The 19,360-nt window shown below is 46.9% G+C and overlaps 1 protein-coding gene and 1 pseudogene across 1 annotated transcript in view; both read left to right on the top strand.

The window, feature by feature from the left end:
- NOX5 (NADPH oxidase 5) overlaps window positions 1-19,360 on the top strand; it is a 63,533-nt gene that overhangs the window by 28,147 nt on the left and 16,026 nt on the right. Inside the window, exons 2-9 of the mRNA XM_058427855.1 lie at window positions 4,791-4,914; window positions 6,475-6,625; window positions 10,128-10,338; window positions 11,546-11,780; window positions 13,869-14,022; window positions 14,273-14,451; window positions 15,532-15,714; window positions 17,369-17,501. Coding sequence (XP_058283838.1) covers window positions 4,791-4,914; window positions 6,475-6,625; window positions 10,128-10,338; window positions 11,546-11,780; window positions 13,869-14,022; window positions 14,273-14,451; window positions 15,532-15,714; window positions 17,369-17,501 — 1,370 coding nt within the window. The remainder of the gene's footprint in view (window positions 1-4,790; window positions 4,915-6,474; window positions 6,626-10,127; window positions 10,339-11,545; window positions 11,781-13,868; window positions 14,023-14,272; window positions 14,452-15,531; window positions 15,715-17,368; window positions 17,502-19,360) is intronic.
- Window positions 937-2,444, top strand: LOC116482363 (broad substrate specificity ATP-binding cassette transporter ABCG2-like; annotated as a pseudogene).

The raw sequence follows: 19,360 nt of genomic DNA, 5'->3' as shown, positions 1-19,360 counted from the left end.
GTGCCCCTACTTAAAGATGATAAAATCTCCTATAATTTCTGCTAATTCTCATTATTTTATTTATTTTTACATTTAGGTATTTATAATTTGATCAGAAAATGTAAATAAAATAGTATACTGTAGTTATCTAATTATTTTCTTCTGTGTAGACAGTCATTTTGCCAAAAGCATTTATTTAATTATCCAACTTTTAATAACAATTATAAATACAATTTTTTTTTTTTTTTTTTTTTTTTTTTTTTTTTTTGAGACGGAGTCTCGCTCTGTCGCCCAGGCTGGAGTGCGGTGGCGCGATCTCGGCTCACTGCAAGCTCCGCCTCCCGGGTTCACGCCATTCTCCTGCCTCAGCCTCTCCGAGTAGCTGGGACTCAAAAAAATTAGCCGGGCGTGGTGGCGGGCGCCTGTAGTCCCAGCTACTCGGAGAGGCTGAGGCAGGAGAATGGCGTGAACCCGGCTAATTTTTTTGTATTTTTAGTAGAGACGGGGTTTCACCGTGGTCTCGATCTCCTGACCTCGTGATCCGCCCGCCTCGGCCTCCCAAAGTGCTGGGATTACAAGCGTGAGCCACCGCGCCCGGCCTATAAATACAATTTTTAAAAATTTCCATTTGTAACTGCTTTGGCTAAAAAGATAGATGGTAAAGATGTAAATAAATATGAATATATATAGATATAGATACCAATTTTTATATGCATATAAATATAGATAGATATAGATCATTGATTTTGGTCTATTTCCCTTGAGCCCGGACACTAGCCATCACTAATACCTAGTATTTGGAGATTGAATTTAATGCATTAAACTAGAGAAACTAAATAAACATTGCAAATATCATAGAACAAGAGAGAAAATTACTAGTTTGTAAACATCTATGCTATGTTGAGGTAATTTCCTCCCATTTTTCTTATAGTTTTAATTAAGAATGAATCTGAAAAAAATGAATAGATAAATATGGTCTTTCAAGAGTTAGGTCTGGATAAAGCAGCAGATTTCAAGGTTAGAATTCAATTTATCTGTGGTGTGTCAGAAGGAAAAAGAAAAAGGACTAGTATAGGAATGGAGCCTATTACTGATCCTCTCATCTTGTTCGTGGATGAGCCCACAACTGTATTGGACTCAAGCATAGCAAATGCTGACCTTTTTGCTCCTGAAAAGGATGTCTAAGCAGGGATGAACAATCATCTTCTTCCCATTCACCAGCTTCAATATTCCATCTTCAAGTTGTCTGATAGCCTCACCTTATTGGCCTCAGGAAGAGGAATGTTCCGTGGGCCTGCTTAGGAGGCCTTGGGGTACTTTGCATCAACTGGTTACCACTGTGAGTTCCATAATAACCCTGCAGACTTCTTCATCAGTGTCATTAATGGAGATTCCCTGCTGTGGTATTAAACAGAGAGTAAGAAGACTGTGAAGCCATGGAGACTGTAGAGACCGCTAAGAGAGATAAGCCACTCACAGAAAAATTAGCTGAGTTTTACGTCAACTCCTCCTTCAACAGAGAAACAAAAGCTGAATTAGATCAACTCTCAGAGGGTAAGAAAAAGAAGAGGATCTCAGCTTTCAAGATCACCTATGCCACTTCCTTCTCTCAGATGGGTTTCCATGCATTTATTCAAAAACTTGCTGGGTAAATCCCAGGCCTCTATAGTTCAGGTAATTGTCACAACCATACTGAGGCTGATTATAGGTGCCATTTACTTTGGGCTAAAAAATGATTCTACTGAAATCCCGAATAGAGCCAGGGTTGTCTTCTTGACCACCAGCCAGTGTTTCAGCCGTGTGTCGGTCATAGAGCTCTTTGTGCTAGAGAAGCTCTTTATACACAAATATATTAGTGGATACTACAGAGTGTCATCTTATTTCTTTGGAAAACTATTATCTAATTTACTACCAGGAAGATGTTACCAAGTATTATATTTACCTCTATGATAATACGTGCATTATAAAAATAATGCTGTATAACAATCCTAATCTTGTTAGGATTAAAGACAAAGGTGGACACCTTCATCATCATGATGTTTACCCTCATGATAGTGACTTATTTGGCACTGGCCATAGCAGCAGGTCAGTGTGGTTTCCATAGCAATGCTTCTCATGACCATCTCTTTTGTGTTTATGATGGTTTTTTCAGGTCTATTAGTAAATCTCGCAACCATTGCATCTTGGCTGTTATGGTTTAAGTACTTCAGCATTCCAGTTTTACAGCTTTGCTGCCTAACGGATTTTTGGAACAAAACTTCTGCCCAGGACTCAGTGAAATAGTAAACAATACCTGTGGCTACCGAATATGTATTGGCAAGGAATATTTGACAAACCAGGCATCAATGTCTTACCCTGGGGCTTGTGGAAGAATCATATAGCCATGGCTTGTATGATTGTTATCTTCCTGATTTGCCTACCTAAAATTGTTATTTCTTTTAAAATATTCTTACATTTCCCTTTAATTTACTATGATGTGTCCTCACATAAAAAATAAGACCATAATTTTTAAAAAATAAAAAGGAAAAGAATAATTTGATGAGTGTCGAGAGACAGTGTAGCCCCCTGTTATACATGGTTTCACTTTCTATGGTTTGTTGCCCATGGTCAACCAACGTCAAAAATACCCAATGAAAAATTCTAGAATCAACAATTCATAGGTTTTAAATTGCAGCCATTCTGAGTAGCCTGATGAAATCTTGAGCCTTTCTGCTCTGTCCCGCCTTGGTTCAGTGAATCCACACTATACACGTTGCCCATCCCTCAGTCACTTAGTCACTGTCTCGGTTATCAGATCCACAGACCTCAAGAAGAAGAAGGGTGAGTACAGTAAAATCACATATTTCCAGAGAAAGAGACCACATTTACTTAACTTGTATTACAGTATATTGTTATATATTGTTATAATGTTCTATTTTATTACTAGTTATTGTTAATTTCTTACTGTAGCTAATTTACAAATTAAACTTTATCATAAGTATGTATTATGTAGGAAACACATAGTCTGTTTAGGGTTTGCTACTATCTGCAGTTTCAGGCATCCACTAAGGGGCTTAAAAAGTATCCCCCACAGATAAGGGAGAAGTATTATATGCATACATCTGTAAAACCATTTCCATAATTGAAATAAATGTATCATTTTGACTTTTTTTGGTTTTCTAATATCTTAATTTCTGACTTTATATTTAGTAGTATGTACTAACATTTGTGTGATATGTATTTTATTCTTTGTCTAGTTGCTTATGTGAAAACTATTACATTTATTTTTAATATTTATTTAGTCTTTAAAAATAAAATCAATTTTCATTTATGTTCTATAAAGTCACTGCAAACACTGAATTAGTGAATTCGGAACCACTGTTCTTAGAAGGAAATATAGAGTTAGGCTCATGTGAGCCTCAGGGCACAATATTTTTATCAAACGATCAATAAGTCGCCTTGTTTTATGTGTGTTTCTATTTAAAGACACCTTGAAAATATGTATTCTTGATTCGTTGAGATTGAACTCATGGCCAACAGCACTGTCACTTGTGCCTGAACGAAGCTTTCCTAACACATATTTCCTCCATACTGCACAGTAGAGCCTTTGCTCGCTTAGAAACGCTAGACAGCATCGCAACATTATGGTTGAGAGCCGCTTTAAACAGTGAAAACACCAACAAAAAGGATAAAAATGTGAAACATGTAGTACTAGATAGATCATGAAAAGGACACTCACTGAGAGCTGAAACAAGAAGGCAGGCATCGTCGCCTTGCTCAGCCTCAGTGGGGAGCAAGCCACTGGGTGACTCAGTTTCCACTGCTCTGTGCATGTCCACAGATGACTACGGATGGGCTGTGAGTACTGATTCAGGGGTTACATATCAATTTTAGGAAGCAAGCAGGTTTGCAAATACAAAATCCACAAAGAATGAGGATTACTGTAGCTAAATCATTTAGGGTTATGTTACACTCATGAGCTATAGACAAGGCCATTCTCCCAGGGAGTCATTTACAGTAACAAGAATCTGTTAACTCCTCACTCACTGCCCCAATTTTGGTTTCCTGGGTCCTGATGCTACGGAGGTGTCCTAATTTAATCACTCACCTCTGTTTAGATCATAGTACAGACAGCCCATCTGTGAGGGTTTTAGACAGCCAATACCCTGGTGACACCATAGAAGACAACCTGGGCCTGAAGAGTTAAGACCTGAGGGCTGAATCCTGGCTTGGTCCATCTTGTACTACAAGCATTTAAGCAGAGGGTGGAGGCTTTGGGGCAGAATGGAAGAAAACGCTGGACTTGAATTTGAACTCTATCTCTGTCTCTAACTTGCTGAATACATTTAGCTAAGTTACCTAATTGCTCTGAGCCTATTTCTTCTCTGCAAAATGTCCTGGTCCACCAGGCTGTCAGAGAGACCAAAGGAAGTAGTGGTGGTGGGAAGTATTTGGAAAGCAGTAAAGATCTGTGTAAACGCAAGATGGAAAGTCATTGTTGTCATGATGTTAATTAATGCAGTCGCAGCATGCCACTCTCTGACCCGATCCCCACAGTGTGGGTCCACCTCACTCAGGCCCTGTCATTTCAGAACCTAAAGAGATGCAAGCCTGGGCCAGCCAACTCAGGATAAGAGGAAGAGACTGAGGCATAGGGAAGAAGAGAAACAGCTGTGGGAAGCTCCAATCCACAGCCAGAACTGATTGATCCGATTCAACTTGGGGAGGCTCAGGGCCCTAGTTAGAGCAAGGCAGAGGCCCTGGGACCACCATGAGACCTCATAAGGCTTTGGCCACCCCAAGCCCATAAACCTGTTTCCTTTGCCTCCCAGCACCATGAGTGCCGACGAGGATGCCAGGTGGCTCCGGTGGGTGACTCAGCAGTTTAAGACCATTGCGGGAGAAGATGGGGAGATCAGCCTGCAAGAATTCAAAGCAGCTCTGCATGTGAAAGAGGCAAGTGTTGGGCCAAGGTGGAAGCCCTGCATTTATCGTTATGTGGCCTGGTTCTCAGGGCATAGCCCTTATAAGGAGGGAAAGGGAGCTCCCTGGGGTTCCTGAGGTCTCTACCTTGTAGCGGGCTGGCAGGATGTTTCTGGCACCCTCCCATTCCTCTTAATAGTCATGGCCTCCTGGGCTTTCAAAACAACCCATGAAGTTGGAAGTCAGTAGCTTGTCAAATCTTAAGCAATATGATTAACTTCACAGTTTCCACTAGGCTAATGGGCAGAGCTGATGCTCTGACTTAAGCTTTCTCTCAAGATAAGCTTGTCAATGGTCTATACCCATTAAAGCCCTGTCTGCCGTGGCACACTGTTCCCAGTCCTCCAGGCTCCACAGCTACCCTGCCCACCCCACACAGCCTGCATGCCCTGACACAGAGGAGACATCAGCAGAGAAGGGAGGACTGAGCCTCAAACACCAGCCTCTCCCAGCTGTCCTCGGGACTGGCATTGAATAGTGGCCTCGTCCTTGACACGGACTAGCTGATGAGCATCTGAATGCCCTGCTTGAATCAGAAGGACCCTCCCCTGCTGGTCCTGGGGATACTACTCAGAACTCTAATGCCATACCTCCTCCCACAGCAAATATGCGGAAGGAAAAAAATCCCATTCTGCCTAATGAGACAATCCCATCCAAATGGGAAGGTGTAAAACATCGTAAGACAAAGAGCATTTGGGATGGTAGAGAGTGATAAAGGTACTACCCAGGGATCCTGGGGATGAAGAAAGCCAAGGCAAGGTGGCAAGGTTGTCAGTCCACAGTGGACTTCGGCCTATACCTCATACTTGTGAACCCCTCATAGTTTTATTAAGTCAGACACTAGAGCTCCATAGGATCCTCCTTCTGCCTTGAGGGGAGCATCCCAGGACACAGTATCTTTGGGACACCCATCCAAGCCTATCTTCTGAATTTCTGTGCTCCCAGGGTCTAACACCAGGCCTGGCAGGCAGAGGCTACACAGCACAAGACTGCTCAGTGAATGAATGAGTGAACTGGTGATTAAGAACAAGTCTTAAGTATAAAACATAGGCAGCCTTAAGAACAAGCAAAAGAAAGGACTCAGATCTTCCAGTGGAATCTGTAAGTCCTTCCCAGATTCACTCATCCCTTGCGCTCACACCAAGTGGGGTGAGACAGGGCTGGAAGGAGCCTGCAGGAGGACCCTCTGTCTGACCCTTTCCCATGTTAGTTAAGGGGCCACCCAGAGGCTGGGACTTAAAGGCTGATGGGGGTGATCGTATGTAGGGGGCAGAGAGCCCGTGCAAATTACAAAGCCCAGTGCCTGAAGAGGGCCTGAAGCCCAAACCAAGCCCATCCTTACTGCAGGGATCAGAACAGGTCTTCCACTAGAGCGGATCACGATGGGTGTTCAGGCACCTGAGTCCTGCCTGAATACCGCCACTCTGTGGTGCACCCCCCACCACCACCCCAGACACAGGGAGACAGTGAATGAATTCAAAGCCCAGGCCCTGCGGCCACAGTTGTGCTGTCTTCCACCCTTCTTGCCCACAGTCCTTCTTTGCAGAGCGATTCTTTGCCCTATTTGACTCCGATAGAAGTGGCACCATAACCCTCCAGGAGCTGCAGGAGGCACTGACCCTGCTCATCCATGGCAGCCCCATGGACAAACTCAAATTCCTCTTCCAGGTGTATGACATCGATGGTAAGGGCTCTTCCTGGGTGTGGGCTGGGGTTGGGAGAGCAGTGGGAGCCTCAGTGAGAACTGGCCATTTCACCTTGGCAGGCCTGGAGGTGCCATCCCGGCCTCCTGAGCCTAGCCTGGGACTGATTTCTCCAGGTGAGGCTGACACTTCCTTTCCTCATATCTCTCCCCCAGTCCCCAGTCTCTCTGCCTGATCCCTGCCCCCCTTTCTGGGGCAGCAGGGAGAAAAGGAGGGACTCTGGCACAGGAGACAAATGCCTTCTATTCAACTTACCAGAGGCCAGAAGCTTCTTCCGTTCTTTTCTATGTCTGAAAAAGAAAACCTCCATTGTTTTTTCGTTTTCATCATAGTATAAGCTCACTATGAACATTTTAGACAATATAGAGTGGTATAAAAAATAACACAAAAATCACCCGTAATATTTTGCTATATTGCCTTCTAAATGGTTGCACATACACACCCTACACACCTTTTTTTTTTTGAGACGGAGTCTCGCTCTGTCACCCAGGCTGGAGTGCAGTGGCGCAGTCTCGGCTCACTGCAAGCTCCGCCTCCCGGGTTCACGCCATTTTCCTGCCTCAGCCTCTCCGAGTAGCTGGGACTACAGGCGCCCGCCACCACGCCCGGCTAATTTTTTGTATTTTTAGTAGAGACGGGGTTTCACCATGGTCTCGATCTCCTGACCTCGTGATCCGCCCGCCTCGGCCTCCCAAAGTGCTGGGATTACAAGCGTGAGCCACTGCGCCCAGCCACCTTTTTTTTTTTTTTTTAACAAAATGGGATTATACTATACACACTGCCCTTTTTCACTTACAAAAATGAACATTTTGAAATGTAAAAATATATTGCTTTACAGTATCATTTTTATTGCGGTAAAATATACATAATGTAAAATTTGCCATCTTAACCATTTTAAGTGTACAGGTCAGTGGCATTAATTAAATACATTCACATTGCTTTGCCACCATCACCACCCTCCATCTCCAGAACTTTTTCATCTTTCCATTGAAACTCCTTGCCCACTGAACACTGAATCCCCATGCCTCCTCCCCTAGTCCCTGGCAACCACCATTCTATTCATACATTCTGTCTCTAAGAATCTGACTTCTCTAGGCACCTCATCTAAGTGGGATTATACAATATTTGTCGTTTTGTATCTGGCTTATGTCACTTAATATAGTATCCTCAAGCTTCATCCATGTCATAGCATGTGACAGAATTTCATTCCTTTTTAAGGCTGAATAATATTCCATTGTAGGTATATGCCATATTTTGTTTATCCATTCACCAATTAGTGGACATTTGGGCTGTTTCTACCTTTTAACTATCATGATTAATGCTGCTATGAACATTGGTGCACAAATATCTGTTCGAGTTCCTGCTTTCAATTCTTCCGGGTATATATCCAGAAGGGGAATTGCTGGATGACATGGTAATTCTATTTTTAATTTTTTGAGGAACTGCCATAGTGTTTTCCACAGTGGCTGCATTATTTTACATTCCTACCAGTAATGTACAGGTGGTCCAAGTTCTCCACATTCTTGCTAACACTTGTTATTTTCTGCTTTTTTTTTTTTCTGAGATGGAGTCTCGCTCTGTTGCCCACGCTGGAGAGCAGTGGCATGATCTCAGCTCATTGCAGCCTCCACCTCCCAGTTTTGAGTGATTCTCCAGCCTCAGTCTCCCGAGTAGCTGGGACTACAGGCACCCACCACCATGCCCACTAATTTTTGTATTTTTCGTAGAGATAGGGTTTCACCACGTTGGCCAGGCTGGTCTCGAACTCCTGGCCTCAAGTGATCCACTCGCCTAGGCCTCCCAAAGTGCTGGGATTACAGGCGTGAGCCACTGTGCTCGGTCTTATATTCTGCTTTTTGATAATAGCCATCCTAATGGGTGTGAAGTGGTAACTCACTGTACTTACAGTGTCATTTTTAGTGGCTGCATTATACTCCACTGTATGTATAGTGCAGCATCGTGTAGTATTTAAGACCCTAAGCACAAGCTACCTAAGTTTAAATCTCAGTTCCATCACTTATTATATGATCTTAGACAAGTTGCTTAACTTCTCTGTACCTCAATTTATTTGTTGAATAGGAATTATGATAATAATAGTTCATACTCATGGGGTTGAGATGAAGGTTAAATTAGTTAACTTATGCACAATGGGGAGCCATCAAAAAGTGTTGAGCAAGGGATTCGAAAGGATGGACCTGCATTCTGAAAAGCTTTTCTTCAGCAACGTTCATTTTGCTGCCCTGGTGCGGGAGGACAGAAAACAGGTAGCTGGCTTCACCCAGGGATGGGATATTCTTAGAGTCAGTAGAATGGAAGGTTAGATGGAGAAGAAAGGAGAATGTGTACATGAGAATTATTGTGAAGGAGGACCCTGGATTTGAAATTGGCCAACAGAGAGATTAAAGCAGATAGAAGAGGCTGTGAAGGGGCCAGGGGGAGACTGGTCCTCTGGATGAGTCCAGAAACCTGCTGTCATCATGGCTCTTGACTAGGAAAGCAGAACAGGAGGTGTGACTGGAGAGTGGTATAATATACTCTAATAGATTCTGCATCGTAATGTGACTATGGACTTCAGCTTGGGCCAGAATGATGATCACAACGCCAATGAGAATTTCCGTGTATATGCAATTGCCTTCTTCCAGATACTGCATTAGGTGTTTTACCATTATTGAGTTTCCTTGAACCAGTTCTGAGAGGGAGAAATGATTACTCTCATTTTAGAGATGAGCAAAGTGAGGTCCACTACCCCAGAGGACTTAGAGCCCACTATTGCACAGTTAAGGAAGGGCAGGAGCAGGATGCCACACTGGGTGTGTCCATATCCAAAGCAGGCCAAGAAATCATTAATTACAGGCTCTGCTGCTCAGGAAGAATAAAATAAATACAAAAAAATCTCATCTCTGTTGGTAGTTTTGGCTTCTTTATCCCATCACTTTCAACCACCCATGTTTACGTAAGGCCACACCAATGGGCTGGAATGCCTAGCTGTGGCCCCTCTCAAGACAACATGATAAACAGAGCATTTGCTCCAAGTTGAACAACAAGGCACACTCCCTCAGCACTAACCCACATACAGTGTGCTTTTGGATAATTAAGGCTGTGGACACACAGCCCTTTACAGATTAAGTAAGCAGGTGTATTTTCTGGGCAGATAGTCTTGGAAGTTGAGTAGTACTTAGGGAGCTACAGATTCTGGAGACAGGCATCCGCTAAAGCCAAAGATTCTCCATCCGTGGGGAGGCGTCCATTGCTGTTGAGCTAGGCAGTCGGGAACCATGGAAGGTTTCTGAGCTGAGGGTGACATTTGGTCCTTCAGTTGCATGGTCTATACCCCCAAGGAGAGCTGATTGGCAGAAAGCTGGAGGTGGGTAAACGGAAGAGGCCCACCATTTCTTGCAGTGTGTGCATGGCAGGGGGCGTCTACAGGTACAGAGTGGGGTGCTGGGGCAGGCCCCCACTGGGCTTCATCTCCACTCGGGACAGGCAGTGGTTCCATTGACCCGGATGAACTGCGCACTGTGCTGCAGTCGTGTCTGCGCGAGAGCGCCATCTCGCTGCCCGACGAGAAGCTGGACCAGCTGACGCTGGCGCTCTTCGAATCGGCCGACGCGGACGGCAACGGGGCCATCACCTTCGAGGAGCTCCGGGACGAGCTGCAGCGCTTCCCCGGAGTCATGGAGAACCTGACCATCAGGTACGGCCGGGCATTGGCACTGTCCGCGGCGGCGTTATAGACTCCTGGTCGGAAGTGTGGCTGGAACTCAACGCGGATCCGCCCCGCCCTGCCCCTCCCCTCCCCAGTTTAGCCCACTCTTGAGTGTCCTGCAGGGCAGCTGTCTTCATTGCCTCCACTTCTTGCAGCGTCTCTGCAGAATCAACTCAAGGTCTGAGGCACCTACTGTGTGCTGAGCACTTTTGCATATACCAGTGCATTTTTTAGCAATACTTGTTTTACGAAAGGAAATTACTTCGCCTGAAGTAGGTTGCCTAGGATCACACAAATAATTAACAAAGGTAGTTATTTATGCAATAAATGTTTGAGCAGCTTCTATGCACCAGGCACTGTTCTGATTAATGCAGTGAATGAGGTCTCCACCCTGCTGGGGCTCCATTCCAGACGGAGAGACATGTCATTTACACCAATGAACACACAGACTAGAGAATCACAAAATTAATAAGTGCTGTGGAGAAAATAAGAGTGTAACAGCAAGACCCAAGTCTGTCCGACTCCAGGCTCTGAATAGAGCCAGTTTTGTAGTTCATTCTTCCTGTGTATTAACTTTTTTTTTCTGAGACGGAGTCTCACTCTGTCGCCCAGGCTGGCGTGCAGTGGTATGATCTCGGCTCACTGCAACCTCCGCCTCCCGGGTTCAAGCGATTCTCCTGACTCAACCTCCCGAGTAGCTGGGATTATAGGTGCCAACCACCATGCCCGGCTAGTTTTTGTATTTTTAGTAGAGACAAGGTTTCGCCATGTTGGCCAGGCTGGTCTCGAACTCCTGACCTCAAGTGATCCGCCCGCCTTGGGTTCACAAAGTGTTGGGATTACAGACGTGAGCCACCGCACTGGGCACCTGCCTATTAACTTTCTTGGGGCTTACTTACCAAAACATATTTCAGATTCTTCCATCCTTTTCGACTGCCTCTTTTAAAATTGGAAAGTAAAGAGAAGTAATAAAAATAGCGGTCGTTGTGGCATTAGGCAGACCGGAGTCCCCTTTCAGCTCCACGGAGCTGTGCGACTGTGATCAAGCCACTTGACCTTTCTGTTTCTTGGTGTGAAGAAAGCCAGCCTGCTTGCCAGACTTGGTCGGCCATAGCTGGAGGGGGATCTTTAAGTTAAGACACGGGTGGTCCCCGCCCCACCGCTCCCCTCTGAGGGGAGCCCGCCTCTCTCGCAGCGCTGCCCACTGGCTGACGGCCCCTGCCCCCCGCCCACGCCCGCGCCGGCCGCGCCAGCTGACCCGCGCCTACTGGCACAACCACCGCAGCCAGCTGTTCTGCCTGGCCGCCTACGCAGGCCTCCACGTGCTGCTCTTCGCGCTAGCTGCCAGCGCGCACCGGGACCTCAGCGCCAGCGTCATGGTGGCCAAGGGCTGCGGCCAGTGCCTCAACTTCGACTGCAGCTTCATCGCGGTAGGCTCTGCCAGCACACGGTGCTCTGAAAATGTTAATTAGGAGCCGAGGTGGGCTCCTCCTAGACAGAGCGACTCACAGAGGACACCTGGAATGCCAGAGCAGGGTGGCACCTTAGAAATCAGCTGGGCCAACGCTCAGAGTTGGAGGATGCCGCCCAGAGAGGGACAGTAGCTTGTCCACAGTCACACAGCCAGTAAATAGTAACATAACTGGCAATTTTGTGCACTATGCACCAGGCACGGTGCTGAGCACGCTCCATTTGACCTTCACAACTCCCCTATGGTGGACCCCCGTGCAGGTGCACCTTCAAAAGGAAACCCTAGAAGAGGCCTTGAATACCAGACCATGGAGTTGGAATGTGGTTCTCTGGCTCATAGGATGAGGCCTCTAAGAGGTGGTTTTTTTTCTTTTCTTTTTTTTTTTTTTTTTTTGAGACGGAATTTTGCTCTTGTTGCCCAGCTGGGATGGCACGATCTCAGCTCACTGCAACCTTTGCCTCCCAGGTTCAAGCAATCCTCCTGCCTCAGCCTCCCCAGTAGCTGGGATTACAGGCGACCACCACCACGCCTGGCTAATTTTTATATTTTTAGTAGAGATAGGATTTCACCATTTTGGCCAGGCTGGTCTCGAACTCCTGACCTCAGGTGATCCGCCCTCCTCGGCCTCCCAAAGTGCTGGGATTACGGGCATGAGCCACCGCGCCTGACCTCTAAGAGTTTTTGATCACACAACTCCTACCATTAAAACAAAAGCCCTCTTATGCTTATATGCATGCCCTATTATCATTAGCTAATAGACTCACAGCATAAAGTAACTACAGGGGAAGATTCATCATTGATGAGCAGGGATGCCCATCTCTAGCTCAGATATGCTTCTGGATATCAGCTTCTCGTTAGAGTGGGTTTTATAGGTTTTATTTTAAATTTATTTTTATTATTTTTTAATTATTGATTTTAATTCTTGTGGACACATAGTAGGTGTATATATTTATGGGGTACATGGGATGTTTCGATACATGCAATGTGTAATAATCACATCTTGCAAAATGGGGTACCCATCCCTAAAGTGGGTTTTGTCTTAACGGCTCAACGAGCTGACAAAGACTTCATTCCAGGAGTGGGAAATGTGTGATTTATTTTCTTGGTCACTTGCTCTTGCATTACTAACACAACTGTTAATCTGTGGTTTCTCTGCTGGGAAACTTAAAGATACTTGTCCTTCCTGTGAGGGGTAGTTAGCTTAGTTTTGGTAAAGTCAAATACTGTAAGCTACAAGTCCACATCCTTGGCAAATATAAATATACTGAAAGCAAATGAGCAATGAGAGAACCCTGGTCAACCACTCCACATTTGGGAAAGTCTGGTCCTCCTGCAAGGCACCTTGAGAACTAACACAACACGTGCCCATCTGACATATGGACTAAATGAGGGCACCAAGTCAACAGAGATATTTTATTTATTTATTTATTTATTTATTTATTTATTTATTTATTTATCTGAGACAAGGTCTCTGTCACCCAGGCTGGAGTGCAGTGGAGTGATCATAGGTTGCTGTAACCTCAAATGCCTGGGCTCAAGCAATCCTGGGCTCAAGCAATCCTCCTGCCTCAGCCCCCTAAGTAGCTAGGATTAAAGGTGTGTGCCACCATGCCCAGCTAATTAAACAATTTTTTTTTCTATAGAGACAGGGGTCTCGCTGTGCTGCCCAGGCTGGTCTCAAACTCCTAGACTCCAGTGATCCTACTGTGTCAGCCTTCCAAAGTGCTGAGATTAGTGGAGTGAGCCACTGTGCCTGGCCCATAAATTAAATATTAGTAAAAGCATAGATGTTTCTCATGTGTTTAGATAAAAATTAATACAAATAGACATTCTGTAACTTTCTCTTCCCACTGCAATTCTGGAGATCCTCCTCTAGAGACCCCAGGTGTGAATCCAGGGAAGCAGCAAGGCATGGGGAAAGGGGACTTCGGTGAGTGTCCTGTTCAGAAAGCACAGCTAGCTCAGGAGGATGCAGGGAGGTGGCTGGGAAAAGAGGACAAGGCAGACAGAGAGTGAGGCAGGGCTCTCTCCCACTCTGCCTGGCCAGGTGCTGATGCTCAGACGCTGTCTCACCTGGCTGCGGGCCACGTGGCTGGCTCAAGTCCTACCACTGGACCAGAACATCCAGTTCCACCAGCTTATGGGCTACGTGGTGGTGGGGCTATCCCTCGTGCACACCGTGGCTCACATTGTGAACTTTGGTGAGTGATCTGGGGCAGGATTGGGTCGGGGAGAAGCTTGAGCAGCCTCAAGCCCAGAATGCAGGGCCCAGCCCCTGTGTGTACTGCCTGCCCAAAGGGCAGAGAAGGGGTGCCCTAGATAAGCCAATGCTCTGGACAAAAGTTTCTGCCTGTGCTAGTATCTGATGGTGCAGGGTGGGGGTCCCAAAGGGAAGGTGGAGTGGGAAGAGCTGGTCTTGCAGTCACTCAACCTTTCCAAGCTTGTTTCCAGTGCTCCAGGCTCAGGAGGAGGCCAGTCCTTTCCAGTTCTGGGAGCTGCTGCTCACCACGAGGCCTGGCATTGGCTGGGTACACGGTTCAGCCTCCCCGACAGGTGTCGCTCTGCTGCTGCTGCTCCTCCTCATGTTCATCTGCTCCAGTTCCTGCGTCCGCAGGAGTGGCCACTTTGAGGTGCCCCAGTCGCTGCGCTTTTGCTTCCCCCAAGGCCAGGGTCCTACTTTCATTTCTTTCTGTGTCCCCTCTGATTTACTCCAGAGCCCAGGAAGGTCCCAAGCTGGTCTGCGTATTATTTGCATGTGATTTGGGACCTGCCACTGGGTTCTGCCATTAGACTGTAGTTTATGTCCGCCAAGTGTAGACGTTTTGCTACGGAAGAGTCTGCCTTTTTGCTGGCTTATCCCTTTAGCCTATTTGGATTAAGTTGGACTTAAAACAGCACAAGGAGGGGAAGGAACATAGGCTCAGCAGGTTTTGAATCCCCACTCCACTGCTTACTGGTCACTCAACCTTTCCAAGCCTCAGTTCTCTCATCTGTAAAATGGAGGTGTAATTCTCTATGTTATTTTAGGAATTATAGGCGATAATACATGTAAAACCACTAACTACATCCTAGCACATAGGTGCTCTGAAAATATTAGTTCCATCTTTGCTTCTGTCTCTCCAGCCTCCTCAAAATGCAGAAAGTCACAGAGGACTTGGTTTGGAGAGCTTGACTGTCTCGTGGCCTGGCCATATCAGACATATACTGAGCACCTACCTACTCTGGGCCAGCAACAAGCTTTTGAAGTAGGAATCAAAATCCTCATTTGACCGATGAGGAATTTGATACTCAGAAAGTAATGAAATTGCCCAAGATCCCAAAGCTTTAGAAGGTGCTAAAATTGTCTTCTGCTATTTCTTCTCCTCTCCCAGGAAGCCATTGCTGTCTTTCTTCCTTCTGAGAATGGGTCAGGGGGTAGCGATACTGATGCTCATGATCCCTGTGGGGGCACTCCACTCTGCCCAGAACCTCCCCAGGCAGACATTTCAGATGTTTGCCTCTGGTATCAGGCATCTTCCCTTACAGCCTCCTTTGGCCAAGCACTCAGAAAAAGAAGCTTCCCAGCCCCAACATCTTACCCAACTCCATCCCCGGGAGAGGGTCAAGGCTCTGGGCACTGTCCTGGCTTTGAGAATAACCCTGAGTCCTGGCTCTGTTCCACCCCCCAGGCCTTGAGCTCTGGAAGTTGACTGCCCCCCCTACCCCCATAGGTGTTCTATTGGACTCACCTGTCCTACCTCCTTGTGTGGCTTCTGCTCATCCTTCATGGGCCCAACTTCTGGAAGTGGCTGCTGGTTCCTGGAATCTTGTTTTTCATGGAGAAGGCCATCGGACTGGCAGTGTCCCGCATGGCAGCCATGTGCATCATGGAAGTCAACCTCCTCCCCTCCAAGGTACAAAGGCGGGGGCGGGGTGCTTTTCCAACTCACCCCAAGGGACAGTTTGTGGGGTGGAACAGTTGGGTACCCTGTCAGACCCCCAAGGAAATAGGGAATAGTGTAGCTGCAGCCCCATTGCTATGGAGGAGAGAAGCAAAATGCAAGACCCAGTCCAGCCCTCCAGGAGGGAAGCTTTAGGAAGATGAATGGCAGGGCAGGCAATATACCCCTAAAATCCAGTTTTGGGGAGAACAGTCTCCTTCAGCTCAGTAAGCATTTATTAGTGCCTACAGGGTGCCAGGCCCTGAACTAGGTTACAGAGAAATAGAGAAGGTTCTGCACTGTCCTGCTTTCTAGGAGAGCCAGCCCTTTCATTACAGTGCAGTGCTGTGTTGCTGGAGGTATTAAACCCTTTGTCTTTGGGAGGTCAGAGAAAGCTTCAGAATAAGGGAGAAGATGCCATATCAGGGTTTTGAGGGATGAATAAGAGTTTGTTGGATAGAGAAGACAAGGAAGGGTATTGCTGGCAAGAGGAACAGCACAGTAAAGACAGAATTGTGAAAGGGTATACTGTGCTTGGGGGACCACAGGTAATTTGGCATAGCTGGAGCCAAGTTGCCAGGAAGAAGCCAGAGAGGTGAGTAAGGCCTGATTATGAAGGGCCTCCTGAGCTGGGAGACCAACCCCGCAGGCCATGGGGAACCCCTGAGCACACTGGGAGGAGATGGTGGTATTAAGCTGTGACCATTTATATTCTAGTTAGATTTCTTTAGTTGCTCTGTGGAAGGTAGCTTGGAGGGGGCTTGTGGGGAGGTACTTGCAAATACAAAGATGAGAGTTCATGAGGGCCTTGACACTGAGGCAGTGGCCATGGGATGGAGGCAGGTGCACATCACAGAAAGACTCAAGAAGCAACTGGTTATGTTTTGCGGCAACAGAGAGGATGGAGTCTAGGACGTCTCCCAGGTGTCTGAGTGGTACCATCTATGGAGAAAAGGAAGGCAGTTCTAGGCAGGCTCAGCTCTGGACACACTGCGTTAGAGGACCTGGGAGGCTGAAGAATGAGGCTGTGCTGTGTGTCTAGGCTCTGGCATCCAACAGCCTCAGCTGCATTCAGATCCCACGGTTTCTTACCCGGTGGCCTTGGGAAGTTATTTAACCTCTCTGAGCCTCCTCTTCTTGTCCCTAAAGTAGAGAGAAAATAATATCTGCATCATGCAATTGCTGTGAGGCCTTGAGATAACACAGTGCTCCAACGCACTTGTCTGGTAGGATGTTGTTATCCAAGGAGAGATGCCCATTGATGGTTAGAATGCTAGTCCCGCCCTGGCTGAAGTTCCAAGAAAGGGCTGGAGTAGCCAGGGAGGCATCACAGGGATACGTCACAGAGGGTCCACTAAAAAGCAGTGCTTATACCCTGAGAAGCGGGGTAAAACCAGGGGCCCCAATTCAGACACAGCCTGGCTGCCCCCTCTAGGATTGTTGCCCACTTCCAGATTGGCAGGTTGGCTGCTGAGGTGGGCCCCCACTCAGAAGCACAGAAGAGTGTGTCTCAGGGCATGCCTGTTTTAAGGAGGAGGAGGGCAGCCCAGCCTCTGCCCTCTTGTCCTGTAGCCCCTGGTGGCTTTGGGCCTGCAGGAATGATGCGGATCTCCTTCCTCTTTCCCAGGTCACTCATCTCCTCATCAAGCGGCCCCCTTTTTTTCACTATAGACCTGGTGACTACTTATATCTGAACATCCCCACCATCGCTCGCTATGAGTGGCACCCTTTCACCATCAGCAGTGCTCCTGAGCAGAAAGGTAATGGCCATCTCCTCCAGTCACTCTGCACATATTCACTGAGTTCCCGCCGTGGGCCAAGTACAGGCTGGAAACTCGAAACACAGCACTGAACAAGGCCAGAAACACAAAGTCAGCCTCAAAAAGCTCTCTTTGAAGTGGGAGCAGGCATGCAGACACCAGTTGGCATGGCAAGGGCTGCACCAGCTGCACTGAAGTCTTACAGGGAGGGCCTGGCTTGGTGGGGAGAAGCCTTTGCAGACACAGGGGCATTCAGCTGGACTTTGAGTGGTTAGTAGGAGTTTACCAGATAGGGAAGGAGATGGGGAGGAGGCAGAGGGAAAAGCAGAAGTAAAAACATGAGGACCTGGAAACTCAGAAGAGTCTCCTGTAGCTAGAGCTATGGGGGAGTGGAGGGGGGTGGGCAGGTGGAGTAGCAAGGAAAGAAGGGAGGGACACACAGAGAGAGAAAAAGAGCATGAAAGGCAGGTGATGTGGCTGGCAAAGCCAGTTAGAGCTAGGATGGGACTAAGGAGGACTTCAGAAGCAAAGTTGGAATCCAGATGGACGGAGCAGTCAGTTGGGAACCAGGAATGGTTCTTAAGCAGAGGAGTAGCTGGCTCAGGAGAGGATATAGGCATTTTTAAGAGGGCTTTGATGGGAGACCAGGCTTCCCTACTCCTACCTGGACTTCGGCCTTATAGAGCCCCAAGGCAGCAGAATCTCTCACACCCTTCTCCAGCCCTGAACTATTCCCACTGATTTTTGGGTTCCCAGCACGCACAGAACAGTTCAGCTGATGCTTTGCTCAGCTGTCTTCTGACTCTCACCATGCACGTGCCTTCCTTCTGGTCCCAGGCTGTTTTTGGAGCTGCCACCTGGACCCTTGCCCTTCTGGCCAGGCCAATGATTGGCCTTCCCACCACGAGAGATGCCACCAAGTATGGCAAGTGCAGCTTGCACTGACATTTCCAACAGGGAAGGCCTTGAGTGACCTATTACAGTAAGACCCTTGCTTGGCTTCATGAGGGGTACCCAGCTCTGGGTGCTGGGGGTTCTCTGACTCATCCTGGTTACAAGCTTTAGTGTCACTCAGGATGCCTCCCAGACCCAGCCCAGCAGGACCCCTGGCCCAGATCCCTCAGCTCACGATGTAGACCCATGGCCAGGGTTTCCCCATGTGGGGCTGCATACCCCCTACCTTGGAATTACCTGAATTGTGCCCTCGATGTACCACGGAGCAAAGTTAGAGGTTGGAGAGGGTGAGGCTATTTTCTCCCTATTTTTTTCCTTTTCTTTTCTACTTTGTAAAGAATGTCTATGCTCTCAGAGAACTCAGACAATATCAAAATGTGTACAGAAGAAAATGAGAATCCTTCAAATAATTTTATCCAAGGAAAACCATTGCCAATTATTTGGTGAATAGGCTTCCAGCTCTATCTATCTACATGGCTAATCAGATAGAGAGATTTTGTATACATGGGCTCACACTAGAGGCAGCGTTTCATAGCAGCACACTTTTTCTTAGTGAACAGTATGTCATGGAGATCTTTGCATATCAGTGAATATACAGCTTTTCCTTTTTGTGGCTGCATGGTATTCCAGTGTATGGATACTAATATGGTTATTGACTATTATTAATATTATATGGGTGTGTCATGTATTTCAACAATTCTTTTTCTGCCTTAACTTTCCAAACTTGTTATATAATCACCAGTTCTTTTTTTTTTATTAGAGTCTCACTCTGTCACCCAAGCTGGAGTGCAGTGGTGTTATCTTGGCTCACTGCAGCCTCCGCCTCCTGGGTTCTTCTGCCTCAGCCTCCTGAGTAGCTGGGATTACAGGCATGCACCACCATTCATGGCTAATTTTTTTGTATT

The sequence above is a fragment of the Hylobates moloch genome, unplaced genomic scaffold (genome assembly GCF_009828535.3).
Source record: "Hylobates moloch isolate HMO894 unplaced genomic scaffold, HMol_V3 SCAFFOLD_14, whole genome shotgun sequence".
Taxonomy (NCBI): Eukaryota; Metazoa; Chordata; class Mammalia; order Primates; family Hylobatidae; genus Hylobates; species Hylobates moloch.
This window is presented reverse-complemented; position numbering and strand designations above follow the sequence as displayed.